Source organism: Manihot esculenta, chromosome 14 (assembly GCF_001659605.2).
Source record: "Manihot esculenta cultivar AM560-2 chromosome 14, M.esculenta_v8, whole genome shotgun sequence".
NCBI lineage: Eukaryota > Viridiplantae > Streptophyta > Magnoliopsida > Malpighiales > Euphorbiaceae > Manihot > Manihot esculenta.
In genome coordinates, this window is record NC_035174.2 from 9,616,205 (window position 1) to 9,632,188 (window position 15,984).

Here is a 15,984-nt window from a genome sequence, read left to right on the forward strand (position 1 = left end):
ATTCTTTTCGCCATTGGAATATATTTGAAATACACACATGCACACAGATATATGTATGTATGCATGCATGTATATATGGTATAGGAAGTCAACCATGCCGATATTTATGTAGATATTATAGTATTCTCTTCCTAATTAGTTAGCACATTAGAGGGATATATCCCCCCAATTAGTTATCATAATTATAGGATACATATTCCTATTTAATTAGCATAACTATAGGATATAAATTCCTAATTAGTACCTAAAATTTATTTATCCAATCAGCTCTTTCAAAAGAAAACCACAGATTAGGTTTTGGTGTTTAAGAAAAAAAAGGCCTCGGCACATTATTTTCAAGAGGCAGTGCCTCGCCTCATCCAGGCGAGACGAGTTGTTAGACCAATAAGAATAAGGAAAATCGTAGGCATTTCAACTAAATTTGCTCATAGATTTAGAACTAGAGTTTGATACAGTAGAAAAAGAAAGGTAATTTTAGTGCCTTAGAGATGCATGATATAAACAGAAATCCAATATTAATTTTAACTTCATTGGATATAAAAGTCATCTGAAATGTGCACAGATACAAATAAAGACAACCTCCCCTTCGTTCTACTTGATTTCTTGGATTAGAATTTCAAAAAACCAAAAGCTGCAAATATTCGTTTACATGTGTTGATGGTAATTAAAGGTCCCTCGGTCATGGTACTTGAACAATTGTGGACATTAACAATATCACAAGAAAAAGGTTCACATCCAGTTGCTCTAGTGAAGCACCATGAAGAATTTTATGTGAAAAATCGTTCCACAAACAAGTGGTTCAATAACATAAAAGAAAAGCTAGAAACAAGTAGGATAAAGGGATTCTTCTTACCAACAGCAATGGGCTCTGTGGATGCAGACACAGGCTGTCCCTCAACGCCATCCTCTCTAACTGGAGTATAAATAGCCACCACTCTATACCCCACATCATCAACATTAGCCTCATACATCCTTCCTATCTCTCCTGCAATATTGTTCAATTTTTGAAGTCAAATATTCAAAAAGAGGGAAAGGAAGGATCATACAGTAATATCTTCACTTTTGCAGATTTATTCATAAGGATAAACACTTGGGGGATTTGATTTGCTAATCAACATTTTAAAATTGCTAATGAAAATTATCCCTCATATTCTAAAAGGAAATTTATTATTTAGTCCTTGTGGTGTGAAACTAACCACTTGATCCTGTATTTTCAAAAGTACACTACACAAAACTTGTCTTTTTGAACCATCAACTATTTAGTCCTTCTGTCTAAGCCGTTAGTATGTGTGGAATGACTAAAATGCTCTTGTTTCTAATTAGCATCTATAATTTCAAAATTAACTATTTGGTCCTTGTCATTTCAAATTTATAACTATTTAGTCTCTATAATAGACAAAAAGGACTAAATTAACGGTTTGAAAAGATAGAGGCCATTAAGTGTGTTCTTGAAAATAGAGGGACTAAAAAATTAGTTTCACTAAACCACAAGAAATAAATAGTAATTTTCCCAATTTGAAAAGATATGCTAAATACTCGAATCTGACTAATGATAAGATTCTTTGTACAATTTAATTTTACCATGATCAACTAAAGATAAACCATGAATTCAAGTCAACGTGCCACTATATACAAACCATCTCAAGAGAATAGCATTTCCCTTCACCAGCCATAACATTTCATGCAACACACGCATATATGTGGATAAATCTCAAATGGTATCCCAATCACACATTCAATAGATGCACAAAGATGAGCCTAGTTGATGAAAGAAATTGAAGAATCTAATCGTGGATAAGAAACGCTGCAAAAGATTAGTATTCAAGAAGAAAATTCAACAAAAATGTTATGTCTTTGCTAGTTGTATTAATTTCTGAACTATCAGAAAGTAGAATTTTCAATGTATGACAATTTAGAATTCACATGGTATCCCCCAAAATTGATATCTACATCACATGGAATCCAACAATCTCAATTTGCCATCTTCGGTTCAGGATATCAATGAATACGTCATCCTTCAAAAATCTTGTCCTTTTATTGTAAAGAAAGAAGATTAACAAAATAAAGATCTTCGAAGTCTAAAGAAAAGAACTTGAGTAATGTCTGGACTTAATAATTAAAAGTTTAAACAATGTCAATTTTACCGCAATGGTAACGATCCCTAATTATACTACTGTCATTGCCTACATCATATGAAATATGCACTTAACAGTTAACACGGATGAAAATGAAAAGACAGAAAAATATTTGTTAGCAAACATGATCATGTAAGTTAATCAAGGAGGAATCAAATTTTTGTGGATAAAGAACAATTAATATATTAGTTAACATACCTGGTATAGAGATCAGATCAGGACTACCAACCATCGACCTAAGCCATTGTATTCTACTTTTTCCCTCCTTTCCTCCACTATAAATGCCTCGAACGGCATATAAGTTCGTGTGGAAACCCCTTCCCTCAATCTCTAGTTTATCTATTCGAGGAATTCCTAAAGATATAATAATTATTATTAGCAATGGAACAGGCTTATAGAAGGCGCTTATGCTTCCCAATATAATAATTATTATTAGCAATGGACATTGGTAAATGCTAAAAATTATGAAACATCTATTATTCAGAAACGAGAATAACAGTAGCAGTAATTTAAAAAACAAATCAAACTTATTTAAAGGAGAAGAAAAATGTCCCAAGACTCCAAACAGTAAAGATAATCTTAAAACCCAATGTAGTGTCAAACTCATGCATTATTTCAATAATTCATGAAGAGAAAGAAATCAAACAGGAAAGCAAAAACAGTTGCCAGTAAAATCTTTCAATAGCATGGATTTTTCAAAGAAGTAGAACAATTTTATTTGAATAAGTAGAGAAAGCAGATATATGGAAGAATATTAATATAACACTAAGAAACTATCACATTGCAATACGGAATAATAGAATAACATGCTTGCAAAAATTTAATGAGAGGTTTATAGTCAATTTGGAAATGGACAGGCTAGCTGTCATATCTCAAGAACTACATCAAGCGCAACGAAGACAAACACATGGATTTGGATAAATCTAGAATATTTCCAATTGAAATAACTGAAAGTTGAACATTCAATATTAGCTTATTCAACAATGTAGAATATCTCAAATCAAATCAAAGGTGAGCTAAACACAATTGTACAACAGTGCTAATAACAGACCTGGCAATACAGGAGCAGTCTCAGCATATGACGGCTCACTTGACCTTCCAAACACATCAGTCACTATGCATTCACATCTCAAGCATTTACCAATGTCCTCAAGTCGCACCTTGTAAGAGCAGGAACACTGTGAAGGTAGGAGCTCAAAGGAGTCCCTGTCCCCTATTACTGATGAACAGAACCTGCAGCATCATCGAGTGAAATATAAATGGGAGATTAAAATGACAACAATGGAATGCATCTAAGAGACAAAATAGATTTCTGAAATTTTCAGGTAAGAACAAGCTTTCAAATAGAATCGGTCATCTAATGGTTATGCATCTTACTTTACAACTTGCCTGTAGGAAATTACACACTGGTACTATATACAAATAAGATTCTCCTTGTAGTTGAAAAAGGAAAAAGCAATTGTCATTACTGAAGCATCTAACTTAAACCATGCGGTAGATCAAGAGAATTAGCCTATCACCATTGATATTTGATATCCTTCTTGTACTTTCTCCAAACAGATTGTTGTATTGCACTCTTCGGTATTACTTCAACTGCAGTGAGCACACCACCTTCTATAGCCTTTCCATTGAGAGAGAGAATTTCGACTCTAGGAAGCTCTGGAAACAAAAAAACACTTTGTTGGTAAGAATTTATCATCAAGAAGGAAGGCCACCAGCTTAAAATTTATGCCTCTTGCAAACAAGCATTACACTGTTATCAAGTATGAGCATACAGCCAATTTAGTCAAGTCATATGAATTGTTATAGGTTATAGGAAGTAAATATGTTAATATATGAAGTAAATATTGATAGATGGGTCAGTCCCTTAATCTTAGGGATTGTATAATCATAAGTTTGATTTTCCTTCCTATTTAGATACCGTCTCTCGTGTATAAATAGGTTGTAATATTTATTGTGAATAACAATAACAAATATTATCTTTCTACATGGTATCAGAGCGGGGTGTAGAAAGATAATATTCCAAATAGAGTTGCCGAAAGAAAAAATCGACATCTTCTTGAAGTAGCCAGAGCCCTCTTATTCCAAATGAAAGTACCTAAATGTTTTTGGGCTGATGCTGTATCCACTGCTTTTTTTTTATCAATCGCATGTCTTCCTCCATCCTTCATGGTGATATCCTTTATAATATTTTGTTTCCCACTAAATCTTTGTTTCCTAATGAGCCACGTATCTTTGGGTGTACTTGTTTTGTTCGTGATGGTCGTCCACAGGTTACTAAATTGGATCCCAAATCACTCAAATATGTCTTCCTTGGTTACTCTCGACATTAGAAAGGGTATTGTTGTTTTTCTCCTAATCTGAATCGGTATCTTGTGTCTGCGGATGTAACATTCTTTGAGTCCACTCCATTTTTTCCGCCATCATCTGTTTATAACACCCAGGGAGAGGAAGATGACCTCTTGTTATACACTGTTCGCTCTCTGTCTCCTCAGACTACTCCTACACCTTTCGCTCATGTGTCAAGTCGCCCTCTCATCTTTCATGTGTATTCCAGACGCTTAAAGGACTCTGACTCCGCTTCTTCGTCGACAGATCCTGTTCCCACTGATCCTCCACTGTCTGATTTGGATTTGCCCATTGCTCTTTGCAAAGGTAAACGTACTTACACTTATCCTATTTCAGCTTATGTCTCTTATGATCAATTATCCTCTTCTTCTCGTTGTTTTGTCACTACTTTATATTCTATTTCAGTTCCCAAAACTGTTATTGAGGCTTTGTCCCATCTTGGTTGGCGTACTGCAATGGAAGAGGAAATGATGGCCCTTGACACTAATGGTACTTGGGAGTTGATGTCCTTGCCCCCAAGAAAGCGGGCTATTGGGTGCAAATGGGTGTTTGCAGGGAAAGTAAATCATGATGGATCTGTTGCTCGCCTCAAGACCCATTTAGTGGCTAAAGGTTATGCACAAACTTATGGAGTTGACTATTCTGATACATTTTCCCCAGTTGCCAAGCTCGCATCTATTCGATTGTTTATTTCCTTGGCACATACATATGATTGGCCTTTGCATCAACTGGATATTAAAAATGTTTTTCTTCATGGTGATCTCCAGGAGGAGGTTTATATTGAGTAACCACCTGGTTTTGTTGCTCAGGGGGAGTCAGGCAAAGTTTGTAAACTTCGAAAATCCCTTTATGGCTTGAAACAAAATCCTCGGGCACGGTTTGGCAGGTTTAGTGAGGTGGTCCAACAATTTGGAATGAAGATGAGTAAGTGTGATAACTCAGTGTTCTATAGAAATTCAGATAGTGGAGTAATTATGCTTGTAGTATATGTGGATGATATCGTTATCACAGAAAGTGACATTCCTGGCATCACATCCCAAAAAGAATTTCTTAAAACACAGTTTTATACAAAGGATTTGGGTTCACTGAAATATTTCTTGGGAATCGAAGTTATGCGGTGTAAGAAAGGCATCTTTTTATCTCAAAGAAAATATGTTCTTGATTTGTTAGCAGAAACAGGAAAATTGGGCGCTAAGCCTTGTAGTGCCCCAATGACCCCCAACCTTCAATTTATCACAGAAGACAGTGAGCCATTTGCAGATCCTGAAAGGTATAGAAGATTAATTGGCAAGCTGAATTATTTGATGGTGACTTGTCCTGATATTGCATATTCAGTGAGTGTGGTAAGTCAGTTTATGTCCTCTCCTACTGTTGCCCTTTGGGACAGATCCTTTGTTACCTTGAAGGGGCCCTAGGGCGAGGCCTATTCTATGGTAACCATGGGCACTCAAATATTGAATGCTTTTCTGATGCTGATTGGGCAGGCTCGAAGGTTGATAGGAGGTCAACTACTGGGTATTGTGTTTTTGTGGGAGGTAACTTGGTCTCATGGAAAAGTAATAAGCAAAATGTGGTCTCCCGTTCTAGTGCTGAATCTAAATATCGAGCCATGGTACAAGCCATTTGTGAAGTCTTGTGGGTACGTCAACTATTGGAAGAAGTTGGGTTCACAAATTCGGTGCTTGCTAAGTTGTGGTGTGATAATCAAGCAGCTATCCACATTGCCTCGAATCCAGAATTTCATGAGAGGACTAAACACATCGAGATTGATTGTCACTTTGTTCGTGAAAAGGTCCAACAAAAGATAATATCAACAGAATATATCCAAACTGGAGAACAATTAGGAGATATCTTCACTAAAGCTCTAAATGGAACTCGAGTTGATTATATATGTAACAAGTTGGGTATGATTAACATTTATGCTCCGACTTGAGGGGGAGTGTTATAGGTTATAGGAAGTAAATATGTTAATATAGGCAGTAAATATTGATAGATGGGTCAGTCCCTTAATCTTAGGGATTGTATAATCATAGGTTTGATTTTCCTTCCTGTTTAGATACCTCTCTCGTGTATAAATAGGTTGTAATCTTATTGTAAATAACAATAACAAATATTATCTTTGTACATGAATTAGGTGGAAGTGAAGAAAGCAAAGCGGCAAAAAAGCACCAAGGGGGAAAATGACCAAAACCATGCATATTTCCCCCACTTTCCAACAAATAGAGGTCACAAGTGGGTTGGGCTGGACAGGTTTCAGTTTGGGTTATTCCAGATTGGGTGTCACTCAGGTCTTGTCTATCTTCTGGCAGGTTTGGGTTAGGCCATTTTGGGTTGCAGATACAAGTTCCCATCATGTCACTATGCAGAAAGGATTTCAAGTCAATTGGCGGGTAGAAGGTTGTTTCAGGTCAAACAAGTTAACTTTCAAAACAATAATAATAATAATATAATTTTCAAGTCAAGATTTGGGCAGATTGTGGTCAACCAAAGAGGTCAGCCTCAAATCAGGTTATCAGTTTGAACCTCAAATTTGCAGGTCATTCAGGTTCGGGAAATTTCAGCCTTTGTGTGTTGAAAATGTTTAAGGGTCACATTGGATCAAGTGAGTTCGGCTTCTATGCCACCTCTACCTACAACGAGCAGAAGAAAACAGGCTCACCAAACTTGCTGCTAAGAGATCATTACTTTAACTGTGATAGAAGACCAACTTAAAAAATGCATGTGCAACTCTTGCAAGGGTTTAGCATCTAGACATACCTTTAGATAAGCTGGTTACTTGTCAGAGAGACAAGCCCAGAGGACAAAGGCAAGAGAAAAGAGGGAACACAGAAGGATTGACAGGACGACAGTTTCTATAGGATTTGTTGATTCACTGGTAAAATTTTGAATAAAGAAAACTAGCAACCCACCCTCTAATCTTCTGCACATTTCAAGTCATACCACAAGAATATTAAATTTGGACTAGGTTCCAAGAACATATTCAAAGTATTATACTCAGAGCGGTGAAATGATTCATGAGATTTACTTTGTTTACTAAAGTCTAAACTCCCCAATCTAGAAAATTTTATCTTTAATTTTCTCATTCCATCCAAGTATTAAATCAACATGCATGCATAACACTAGTTAGGTAGTGATATCTCTAAGATCCGCGAGGATATAAGATGTATACACGTGGGATGTATGTGCAGAAAGGTAATATTTGTTGTGTATATTATAATAGATATTCCAATATATTTATATATCAAAAACCTTATCTAGAGAGGAAAGAAAATCAAGTCTATGATCATGCAATCCCTAAAATTAAGGGACTAACACATTTATCAATATTTACTTCTTATATCAACATATTTACTTCCTATAACTTATAGCACTCCCCCTCAAGTGGGAGCATAGATGTTAATCATGCCCAACTTGTTACATATATAATCAACTCGAGTCCCATTTAGAGCTTTAGTGAAGATATCTCTTAATTGTTCTCCGGTTCTGATATGTCCAGTTAAAATTATCTTTTGTCGAACCTTCTCACGAACAAAATAACAATAGATCTCGATATGTTTAATCATCTCATGAAATACCGGATTAGAAGCAATGTGGATAGCTGCTTGATTATCACACCACAACTTAGCATACACCGAATTTGTAAGCCCAACCTCTTCCAACAATTGACGCACCCACAAGACTTCACACATGGCTTATGCCATAGCTCGATATTTAGATTCAACACTAGAACGAAAGACCACATTTTGCTTCTTATTTCTCCATGAGACCATGTTACCTCCCACAAAAACACAATATCTAGTGATTGACGTCCTATCAACCTTCAAACCTGCCCAATCAGCATTGTTATAGGTTATAAGAAGTAAATATGTTAATATAGGAAGTAGATATTGATAGATGGATCAGTTGCTTAATCTTAGGATTGTATAATCACATATTTGATTTTGCTTCCTGTTTAGATACAGTCTCTCTTGTATAAATAAGTTGTAATCTCTATTGTGATAAATAATAAATTTTATCCTTCTACATAGTATCAGAGCCTCACCCATACAGATTTAAATTTTTTAGAGACTTAGAGCTATGTTCATTTGGGTTATCCATAAAGGGTAACATTTGGAGATTTAGGGCTCCGTTCATTTTGGGTTACCCATAAAGGGTAAACATTTGGAGACTTAGGGGCTCCGTTCATTTTGGGTTACCATAAAGGGTAATATTTGGAGACTTAGAGCTCTGTTCATCGGGTTACCCATAAAGGGTAACATTTAGAGACTTAAGACTCTGTTCATTTGGGTTACCCATAAAAGGTAACGTTTGGAGACTTAGGGCTCCATTCATTTTGGATTATACATAAAGGGTAATATTTGGAGACTTAGGACTCTATTCATCGGGTTACCCATAAAGGGTAACATTTGGAGACTTAGGGCTCTGTTCATTTGGGTTACCTATAAAGGGTAACATTTGGAGACTTAGGGCTATGTTCATTTGGGTTACCCATAAAGGGTAACATTTGGAGATTTAGGGCTCTGTTCATTTGGGTTACCCATAAAGAATAACATTTAGAAACATCGGGCATTGTTCATCGGGTATTGTTCACGACTATTGTTCATCGGTTACTGTTCACGGGTTCTATTCTTCTGATCCTTTGTTTATTTTGATTGTTTTGGGTTGGTTGTTCTTATAGCTGAAACTCTGATTATATATATAACAAGTTGGGCATGATTAACATTTATGCTCCAACTTGAGGGAGAGTGTTATAGGTTATAGGAAGTAAATATGTTAATATGGGAAATAAATATTGATAGATGGATCAGTTGCTTAATCTTAGGATTGTATAATCGTAGATTTGATTTTGCATCCTATTTAGATACAGTCTCTCATGTATAAATAGGTTATAATCTCTATTGTAAAATACAACAACAAAATATTATCCTTCTACAAGCATCAGAAAAGCATTCAATATTTGAGTGCTCATGATTATACAGAAGAGACCTCGTCCTAGAGCCCCTTTCAAGTAGCAAAGAATCCGTCCCATAGTATCCTATTGAGTATAGTATCCCATTGAGTAACAGTAGGAGAGGATATAAACTGACTTACCACACTCATTGAATATGAATATACAATATCAAGGCAAGTCACCGTCAAATAATTCAGTTTGTCAACTAATCTTCTATTTAAGGATGACTCACTGTCTTCTGTGGTAAATTGAAAATTAGGGGTGCACTACAAGGCTTAGCACCCAATTTTCCTGTTTCTGTCAATAAATCAAGAACATATTTTCTTTGAGATAAAAAATACCTTTCTTACACCGCATAACTTCAATGCTCAAAAAATATTTTAAGAAATCCAAATCCTTTGTAAAAAACTGTGTTTTGATAAATTCTTTTAGGGATGTAATGCCTGAATTACTCCACTATCAGAATTTCTATAAAACACTGAGTAATCACACTTACTCATCTTCATTTCAAACTGCTAGACCACCTCACTAAACTTGCCAAACCACGCCCAAAGACGCTGTTCAAGCCATAGAGGGATTTTCAAAGTCTACAAATCTTAGATCCATCAAGGTTTACTTTCACAGCAAACACCCATTTACACCCAACAACCCACTTTCCTAGAGCAAGGACATCAACTCCCAAGTACCATTAGTGTCTAGGGCTATCATTTCTTTTTCCATCGCAACACGCCAACCAGAATTGGATAAAGCTTCAATAATAGTTTTGGAGACTGAAATAGAATCTAATGCAATGGCAAAACAACGAGGAGAAGAGGATAATTGACCCTAAAAAAACAAAAGTCGAAATAGGATGAATGCAAGTATGTTTACCTTTGCGAAAAGCAATAAGCAAATCCAAATCAGACGGTGAAAGATCAGTAAGAGCAGGGTCTGTCAACAATGAAGCTGGTAGCAAAGCGAAGTCAAAGTCCTCTAAGCATCCAGAATAAACATGAAAAATGGGAGGGCAACTTGGCACATGAGCAGAAAGTGCAGGAAGAGTATGAGAATGAGACAAAGAGCGAACATGTATAACAAAAGGTCATCTTTCTCCCTCTCGGTGTCATAAACAGATGATGGTGGAAAAAACAGAGTAGACTAAAAAAATATTACATCAGCAGACACAAGGTATCGATTAAGATCAGGAGAAAAATAATGATACCCTTTTTGAAGTCGAGAGTAGCAAAAAAAGACACATTTGAGTGATTTGAAATTCAATTTAGTAACCTTTGGACGAACATCACGAACAAAACAAGTACAACCAAAGATACATGGCTCAATAGGAAACAAAGATTTAATGGAAAATAAAATATTACAGGGAATATCACCAAGAACGGAGGAAGACATGCGATTAATCAAAAAACAAGCAGTGGATACAGTATCAGCTCAAAAGCATTTAAGTACTTTTATTTGGAATAAGAAAGCTCTGGCTACTTCAAAAAGGTGTCGATTTTTTCATTCGACAATCTCATTCTGTGAAGGAATGTCAACACAGGAAGACTGATGAAAAATTCCTTTTTGTGACAAATAAGATTGAAATTCTCCAGAAAGATATTCTTTAGTATTATCACTTTGCAATATTTGAATAGAAATATTGAATTGACTTTGGATTTCAGCATAGAAAGCACAAAAGATAAAAAATAATTCTAAACGACTCTTCATTAAAAATAACCAAATAATGTGAGAGAAATCATCAACAAAAGTAACAAAGTACTTAAAGTCAAACTTAGACACAATAAGACAAGAGCCCCAACCATCTGAATGTACTAACTCAAAGGGGGACGAAGTCCGTTTATTGACTCGAAACGTTGTAGATAAACGATGATATTTGGCAAATTGACAAGACTCACAATCTAAAACAGATAAAGAGTGAAACTGTGGACATAACTTCTTCAAAGCAGAGAGGGAAGGGTGCCCCAACCGACAATGAACATCAAAAGGCATTAAACTCATAAAACATGCAAGAGATTTAGGTAGTTACTGATCCAAGACGTAAAGACTCTCTGACTCACGCCCTCTACCAATAATATGCTTCATCGAAAGATCCTAAAAAATACAATGATCAAAAAAGAATGGGACACAACAATTCAGTGCATGAGTGAGTTTACTAACGGAAAGCAAATTAAAGGAGAACTTAGGAAGACATAACACAAAAGATACAGAAATAGAAAGTGTTAAGTTGACATGTCCAGAACCCATAACAGAAGATTTAGTGCCATCAGCAAGAGTAACATAAGAAGATGATGCATGAGACTTAAGATTGGACAAAAAGGTAGAATTACCTGACATATGATCGGTAGCACCAGAATCAATAACCCATTTGGAGGATGAAGACACAAGGCATGCAATAGAGTTACCCGACTCAACAATTGCAGTGATAGAAGAATTACAGGATTTCAGAAATGTCTAATATTGAGTGAATTGTGTATATTCGTCTGCAGAAATCAAAATTTCCTTATCAGAAGAGGCTTCAACTGCCATATGCGCCAATAGCGCTGATTTTTATTCTGAAGTTTCAGGCATGTCTTCTTAGTGTGTCCAGATTCACGGCAGCAATAACAAATGATTCCACCAGAGTCAGAAGTAGGAACTGCTTCCCCAGGACGCTAAGATCCTCTACCACCATTAAAACCTCCCTTGTTCCCACCATTATTATTCTGTCTACCACTGTCATTGCAACTGTTGAATCCCACATCGGTTGTGGAAAGGGGTAATACGCCCCTTATATGGGCCATAGGCACTCCTCCCTCTTGAGCTAGCTTTTGGGGTGAGTTAGGCCTGGCCCAAATTTAACATGGTATCAGAGCCTCCCATCCGATGTTGGGCCTCCTATAAATATGTCACGCACCAGTAAAATTCGTGTGTTGAATCCCACATCGGTTATGGAAAGGGGTAATGTGCCCCTTATATGGGCCATAAGCACTCCTCCCATCTTGAGCTAGCTTTTGCAATGAGTTAGACCTGACCCAAATTTAACAGCAACTAACAAGAGCACTAGTGGTGAGTGAAGGAATTTGAGAGGAAGGTTTTGTACGCAACACCCTAGTGAAAACATCATGTAACAATGATATTTCAGAGTCAGAAAGAATCTGAAATTTAGCTGTCTCAAACTCTAGAGGAAGGCCTGCAAGGAAGCTCATAACAACCATTTGCTCTCATTGAGCTTGTTGAGTTTTCACATCTGTGCTAAAAAGCATCAAAACATTAAGTTCCTTGTACACTCTTTTAAATAAAATATGAGGTCAGAATTCTATCATGTTTCTCAGCTCGATAAAATGCCTTACACACATCATAAATGCAAGAAATATTCTCTTTGTCAGAATATAAAAACTCCAAATAATCTATTAATTCTTTAACAAATTTATGGTGATTAACAAGACTGATTACCTCACTATGAATGGAATTTCGGATCTGCAAAAATAATCGAGCATCATCCTTCATCCAATCTTTCCTAATGTCATCAATTGGAGGATCCTTGGTAAGATGATCATCCATTTTAATACTTCGTAAATAAATACGAATAGTCTTACTCCAATCCAGAAAATTAGATCTATTTAATTTGTGTTCCGTGATTTTAGTCATCACAGAAATTACCTCAGCTACGGTGTTTTTAACTTCAGTCATGAGAACAACCAATCCAAAGCAATAGCAACGAAAGAAATAGAAGAAACAGGACGTAAACAGTGCCATGATGTGAACCGTACCAGAATACGATCCAAACCAAAAACACTTTCACCAAACATCCAAACGGACCACAGAACTGACGAGGGTGCTTCGAGGCGACTCCGGCGAGGGTGACCGAAGCTGCAATGGACATGTGACGTGCCTCCACGAGCCGGAGGGTGGAACGTCAGAAAACTTGTCGTAGTGCATGAAGCTCAATCGCCGGCTAGACAACCACTGGCTCTTCAGGGCAGCTTTGCCGGCTCTTCGGCGTCCTTCTTAGGTGGGCAGTGAAAGATAAATGTTATCCTATATGGGTAACCTAAAAGAACAGGAGCCCTAAGTCTCTGTAGGATCAGGAGCCCTAAGTCTCTGTAGGATCTAACACCATGTAAAAAGGTAATATTTATTGTGTCTATTACAATAGAGATTATAACATATTTATACATGAAAAACCTGATCTAGAAATGAAAGAAAATCAAGTCTATCATCATGCAATCCTTACGATTAAGCAACTAATACATCTATCAATATTTACTTCCTATATCAACATATTTACTTTTTATAACCTATAACAGTATAAAAGGATCGGGTCTAAATGTGTGAGTGAGGGGTATTGAATGAGGGAAGTAATTGATCTGAGTTCAAAGTGTTTAAGAAAACTCCAATAAAGAGAGTTATGAGGTTGACAAAGTGAAAGTTAGGTATTCTAAGGCAATCTAATCTCTTATGTTCTCTCCTCCGGACAGGGTACAATGGGCAAAATGTCCTATCAGATCACATCGTCGTCCTTGACAATGATGTCTCAATTAGCTCATTTATTGTGGGCAGTTAGCTCCTTTAAGGATCAATCGACTGGAGGCCATCCCCTTCTCTGATGCACACTCTGTAGACCTTAGCATAGCACACGCATTCAAAGCTCTGCATGACCTGATTATGGATTGCCTGGTTGTGCAGTTGAGTGCCTTGACTTGGGTTAGTATAATCTGGGTCTTCCAGTACCCGTATTACTTCAAACGGGCATATATATGGCAAGATCTCAGGGGTTATATTTCATATGTTCCCAGAATCGCAACAAATTAGCTGGTCTAAAATGTATAATTAACAACTTGAAGTATAAATATTTGAACGAAGTAAATGATAAAATCACATTGCCCATGCTATTTCTAGAAGTAATTGATTTACCTGGGAGAATAATGTCGGTTGACTCAGATAATTTGAGTTCTCCCACAACTGAATCTGAACGAACTGGTGTATACCTATTAGACATATTTGAACATGTATCCATGTATAGCTACTTAGGCTTCATACAAAATGGAATAATTAATTAATAATCATGAGTCTAGAATGTGAAACCTAAACAAACTGAACAAAAATTTTTTTTTTAAAAAAAAAGGAAGTTTCATCAAAAGGTCAAGAAGATATAAAATCATTTTGCACTTCAATAGAAAATAGTTTAAAATTGCTTTAGCATTGTGAAAGAGTGAGAACAGCTACCCAAACAACAAGCGGCAATTGTAATCCACATCCATGACTTCGTAAGTTCTAGAGTTAGCATGATTAATAAGACTGACGGTTCCCTCTTTAGTTTCTCTGTACCAGCTGAAGAGGCTTGCTCCCTCATACCCACCAAAGTACTTTCCCTCTCCAGAATAAACACCAGATCGCAACTCTTTCACTTGAACATTAGAAACAATTGGAAGAGCTGCCACATTATTTCACTTCAAACATGTTAGAAAAAGAAATTTGAGATGGCACATGACTAAAAATTGAAATTTCTTGGTGTAACTTGGGTCAGTAATCAACTGGTAAAGCAAATAAATGGAAAAATGATATCCCGTCTCAAAACGTTGGCCCCAAAATACAGTAGGTTGCATGCCAATTTAAGTTCAGACTTCCAAACACACTAAATATGAGTGCCCAAATGGAATTTTACAGGAAAAGGACTATCACCAACCCAATTGGTATTCAGTGACAAGTTAAGGTTTTCTAAAACAGCAAGTGTTCTTGTTCATATCAAGCATTAAAAGGGAGTTGAGGACATCTACTGTAGACAACTTTCTATTTCTTTTCTGCAGAGAGGCTAAATCGTAACTCAAACCCAAGACCTCCAATTTACAAAACGAGCAACTGATACCTGGGTTAACTGGAGAATCAGAGATTGTAACTAATGGTTTTCCGCATTTACCATCTGCACAAGTGGGCAGCCAATATAAGGCCAAGTAAGAACCCACATCTTCAAGTGATGGAGTGTATGTCCTGCCACAGGAACACATCCTCAGGCGATCAGTGTTAAAATGGAGAGAAATATACTGAGATCTTAATTTTTGAAGTTTACAATGTTTTGCTGCATATGAGAACATCCTCACAGCCGTTACATATATCCACCAATGCAGATCCATGCAGCTTATCTTTGGTTCTATACCAAATATACTCTCCAACACCTTCCTGTCCACCAAAGTATGTCTTCTGTGGGATCACTTCCTTGTCCTCACAGCAAGTAGGAATCACAAGTTCCAACCCCACAGGATCAGCTGTTTAAATTTAGAAACATGATATAGGATACGAGAGTGAATGAAATATCAATCTAATAGGGCACATATTGCTAATCAAGATCGATATGAAACAATAAAATATGAAAAATATTCACTTGCTTTAAGCACAGAAAGTTCAATGCAGAAATATCAAAATTAAACAAGAAGAATGATAAATTAATATCCATCAAGTTAGCTTGAATCTCAATGCAAAATAGAGAAGCAGGAACTTTCATCCCAGCAAATATCTGCCACAGAAAAAGCAGGAACTAGATGTTATAACTTATAAATCCTGATGGACTATTTTCAAAAA

The 15,984-nt window shown here is 36.4% G+C and overlaps 1 protein-coding gene across 11 annotated transcripts in view; it reads right to left on the reverse strand.

Annotated features, from left to right (window-relative positions):
• The window catches only part of LOC110630735 (187-kDa microtubule-associated protein AIR9), a 52,355-nt gene that overhangs the window by 7,861 nt on the left and 28,510 nt on the right, over window positions 1-15,984 (reverse strand). For 8 of the 11 annotated variants that reach the window (XM_021778289.2, XM_021778291.2, XM_043950245.1 and 5 more), the window contains 8 exons: window positions 15,476-15,671; window positions 15,275-15,396; window positions 14,635-14,842; window positions 14,323-14,396; window positions 3,656-3,794; window positions 3,187-3,368; window positions 2,334-2,489; window positions 854-985 (listed from right to left, as the gene is read on the reverse strand). In XM_021778289.2, coding sequence (XP_021633981.1) covers window positions 854-985; window positions 2,334-2,489; window positions 3,187-3,368; window positions 3,656-3,794; window positions 14,323-14,396; window positions 14,635-14,842; window positions 15,275-15,396; window positions 15,476-15,671 — 1,209 coding nt within the window. Of the gene's footprint in view, window positions 1-853; window positions 986-2,333; window positions 2,490-3,186; window positions 3,369-3,655; window positions 3,795-14,322; window positions 14,397-14,634; window positions 14,843-15,274; window positions 15,397-15,475; window positions 15,672-15,984 lie in introns of those variants that run through there. The other 3 variants (XM_043950248.1, XM_043950251.1, XM_043950250.1) reach the window with 3 other exon arrangements.